General features: G+C 35.5%; 1 protein-coding gene across 1 annotated transcript in view; it reads left to right on the top strand.

Moving 5' to 3' along the window:
- Positions 1 to 3,879, top strand: part of LOC110112446 (vesicle transport v-SNARE 13) — an 18,534-nt gene extending 14,655 nt beyond the window's left edge. The window contains exon 5 of the mRNA XM_020844672.2: positions 3,390 to 3,879. Within this exon, the coding sequence (XP_020700331.1) occupies positions 3,390 to 3,542 (153 nt within the window). The 3' untranslated portion in view covers positions 3,543 to 3,879. The remainder of the gene's footprint in view (positions 1 to 3,389) is intronic.
- The last annotated feature ends 328 nt before the right edge of the window (positions 3,880 to 4,207 follow it).

The raw sequence follows: 4,207 nt of genomic DNA, 5'->3' as shown, positions 1-4,207 counted from the left end.
TGGGACTACACAAGCTGAATGTGATCAGGATGGAGGAGGGAGGGGATGTTTCTCGTTCCGTGCAACCCTTGAGTCAGCAAGTTGGTAAGGATTTTCAGCCACATCAAGTATGGCCACCTCAACGGGAACACGAGTATATCTCCACCTTGAGGACAAGGTGGATTTTTGGGAGGGAAGTATTGTTAGACCGGTCCACTGGACCGGTCCAGCCAGTTTGCACGGGACCGGCAAATTCGCGAACAGGCAGAGAATCCGCCTCCTAGTGGAGAACGAGCGGCCCAACCAGCCCACGTAGAGCCGTTTAGGAAGTTTTTTTGAGGAAGTTTATGAGGGAAATTGATTGCAGGGACTGTTTAGGGAATTCCTTTTGAATTGTATGTATTAAATAGTTGATTGTCCTAGGGTTTGAGGATCTTGAATCTGGCTGAAATTTGAGATCTCTTAGATTTAGGTTTTCTTTGGGCTCTAGCGGCGTCTAGAGATTTGGGAGAGATCGATCCTCCTCTCGAATTGAGGATCAATTGTATCTTTGTTGTTTTATTCATCTACTAGTGAAATACAAAGGTTTTGTTTGGATTTTTCTCAAATTTCTCGTGTAAAACTCCTGTTTTTATCTGTTTGTGGAGCAATATCATCGCTGCAGTTTACTGATTTTGGCTAGGAACACTTGTGAATCCAAGTGTTTCCTATCAGTAACATATGGTACCCTCCAACTTTTGATCATGCCAACCAGAAACATTAACAGCAGCTTGAAACTCAACTTGATTATGAAATTTGCAATAAAGCCTCTTGACATTTTTGAAATGATGAAAATAACTTGAATAAAAAAGTGCAAAAACATGTAGGTAGAATCTAAGAAAATGTTAAAAAATAAAAATTCTGGAGAGGGTCGCGTAATAATTTGAAACTTTGAAGTGCTTTTAAACCTTTTGCAGGGACATTTCGAGGCTTAAAATTTATAAAAAATATTAGAAATTTGATAAAAAAAGAAGGGTTTCCATAATTTGAAGCCAACCATCACAAAAAATAAAGCCTTCTCCTAATTTGATTGATCTGATCCTGCCAAAGATTCAGACTATTCCACCTATCGTGCTTTATTTGGCAGTGCTAAGTGATACTCCTGGTTTCTTTAATTGTTCTATGGCCTTTGGGATCTACGGTTTTAAGACAAAAAGATAATGAATTGGCCAACCCGCTGCAATATTGTAGCTTCAATTTGCATGCAAATATATTGATTTTCTCAAGGCCATAAACTATAATAAATCATATCCCAGGTCCTTACACTAATTGAGTTGGCAAGACCAACTCTTTAAGCTAAAAAATTGTGGACATGCAAAGCATAAATTTGATCACCAAATGTTGTCTGTTTGCCTAGTCACTCATGCTTAATATGATGAAAGGAAAGGGTAACATAACAGTAAAACTCTAGCTGGAATTATTATCCGTTCCTCTCCTACACAAACGACATCAACTCTCCATGTAATCAACAATCTTAAGCTAGAGACTATGTTGCATCGATACTCCTATTTATGAAGGCGTGCTGTATCCGATACACGGATATGCCTCCGATACGGCACCGATACGTGTCGGATACGACTTTGCCGTATCCGATTAAAATACTATTTAATTTCAAAAGGACATGAGTATCCCGCGTGTCAATTGAAAAAAAAAAAAAAAATCAGAAAAAAGGCCTGTCATATTTACTTCCGTGGCTGTGAGCGAGGTTCTCTCATTTATGAGATGGATTTGAGTCTCTTGATGATATGAGAATATTAGAAATTGTTAATATTTCACTTGATGAGCCTGAATTAGAAACTATGATATTTATCGAAGATGATATAGAAGTTCAAAGACAAACCACTGAAGAAGCTAATCATATCATTCCTTCTATTGAGTAGTCATGTGCTAGACAATTTATGTTTATGCTTTTATTGTTGTACTAGACATTTAATGCTTACTTTTATTTTGATATTATAAGCTACAAGGCTACAAATGATGTTACTTTCTTTTTTTTTTGTAATTTCAAATATTATGCTTTGATTGCTTTCTTAATTTTTATGTATGATTTATAATTATAATATAAGTCCATGCCGTACCCGTATCCTGTATTTTTAAGAATTGATGTGTCATGTATCCATATTGGGTCGTATCCGTGTCGCCATCCATATCCGTATCGGTGTAACATAGGCTAGAGATGAGCTCCATCAAATAAATTACATTGGGATTACAAAACATGTTAAATCTAATTTTCAGGTCCTACTCCACCCCCAGAAGAGTAAGGTACCAAGATTAGTTTCTAGAGTTTGAATCTTTGGATCCAAAATACACAAATCATCCTGCTGCCATATCTTATGCTAGGCTACTACCTTTTTCCCTCTACCTCAGATCATACAACAACAACAACATCAAGCCTTTATCCCACTACGTGGGGGGGTTGGCTACATGAATCATTTTTCTCCATTGTGTCCTATTAAAAGTCAAATTCTCGTTTAAATCTAATAAAGAAATATCATTCATAATATTTTCTAACCAAGTCTTTTTAGGTCATATTTTCTAACCTCAGATCATGATAAATCAAAAAGTAGAATGAGCTTCCCAGGTTTGAATCTCCAATAGGGTTCCTACAAGAACTTTTATGTTTACCGAATACCTACGATGAAGTTGGTCAATTTGTCCATTAGATTATTTACTTTCCTCTTGTGGTGTCATCACCTCTCTTCACCCAATAACACCAACCCCATAGGAATCATCACCTTGTCTAGTGATTGTCGTGCTCGTCATATAATGATAATAGGAAGGAACCCTGAAGGCAATCAAGTCGCTCAAAAGGAGAAGTCTGCCATCTATACGCCAAAGCTTGAATGCTAAATGGAGCCTTGTGTCTTGTAATCGATAGAGTATCAAAATCGTAGGGATCTCCACTAAAGTATGCATAAAGCGAGTCACTTGGCTCCGAGTCCATAGCAATATCACAGTTTTGTTATTGGTGGAAAGTCTTACAAGATCAAGATTAAGATTAGGGTCTGTTACCACAATTTCGCTTGCCAAGAACTACGCTGAAGGAGGGGAAGACTATTAAGAAGACAACAGAGTTGAGAAAGAGATCCGTTTGAGACGGCTTTTCTACTGCTTCTTAAAGTAGCTTTTTAGTATAAAATTTTTAATTTTTTACTTAAAAAAATTGTTTTAAGAAGTAATAAGAAAGCCGTCCCAAACAAAGCCTAAATGATATCCATTTGAGTGGGGAGAGCTTAGTTCAAGACATAATTCTATTTATGCTTCTGAGGTGTAACAAGAATTTCTTGAGTATGCTTAGCCAGCTAACCATGCTTCCTGCCATGATATTTTACGAGTTGTTTTGATTTTTTGCATTTTTAATTGGCTTGCAGTTGCATGGTGTGGATGATAACGTTGGCAAAAGCAAGAAGATCCTGGCTACTCTATCAAAAAGGATTGACAGGAACAAATGGATTATAGGCTGCATAATAGTAGTCCTCTTGCTGGCAATTATCTTAATTATTTATTTCAAGCTCATCTATTGAATCATTCTCTGATGCAAATATGCTTCATCTCCTGCAATAATATAGAGTTGTAAATTTATTTGTTTTTTTTTAAACAGCTGATGTCTTTGTTGTTGGAGAAATTATTATGTGCAGAGTCCGGACAAAATAATCGTCCGGAATCTATGAGGGTATACATCAAATGCATACACAATAAAAAATAAGATTATATATTTGCTTTGTACCCTTACATAATCCGAATGATTCTCCCATCCAAACTCTGCATGTAATAATCTTTACCGTTGTTCGTAATCCTTGGATGGTGCTGTGCTTTTTGGTTGATGGAATGTCATCATTAATGAAAAAAAAAAAAAAAAAATCATATATGCCCAGTTTTAAATGTAGCTATAGTGTTGAAGTTAAGTTTTATTACAGGCTTTGTTGGGCTTAATCAATTGATATTAAATTCGCTTAAATCGTAGATTCCTTCTTAAAATCTTCTTTGGCTTTTGCAATCATATTTATGTCTTCTCTATCCATAATATAATCTTCCCATAGTGGTCCTCCTTTTTTTACATCTAAGTCATATATATTAAGTATTCATTTTCTTAGTTCATTAAAATCATCAAACAAAGAAAACTATATAAGTTCAAATCTTTCATTATTTATTAATAAATAAATGTTCATATAAGAAAAAAAAAAAAAAA

This window comes from Dendrobium catenatum, unplaced genomic scaffold (genome assembly GCF_001605985.2).
Source record: "Dendrobium catenatum unplaced genomic scaffold, ASM160598v2 original_scaffold_36778, whole genome shotgun sequence".
Classification (NCBI taxonomy): Eukaryota; Viridiplantae; Streptophyta; class Magnoliopsida; order Asparagales; family Orchidaceae; genus Dendrobium; species Dendrobium catenatum.
Note: the sequence above shows the minus strand (reverse complement) of the source record. Positions and strands in the feature narration are given on the sequence as shown.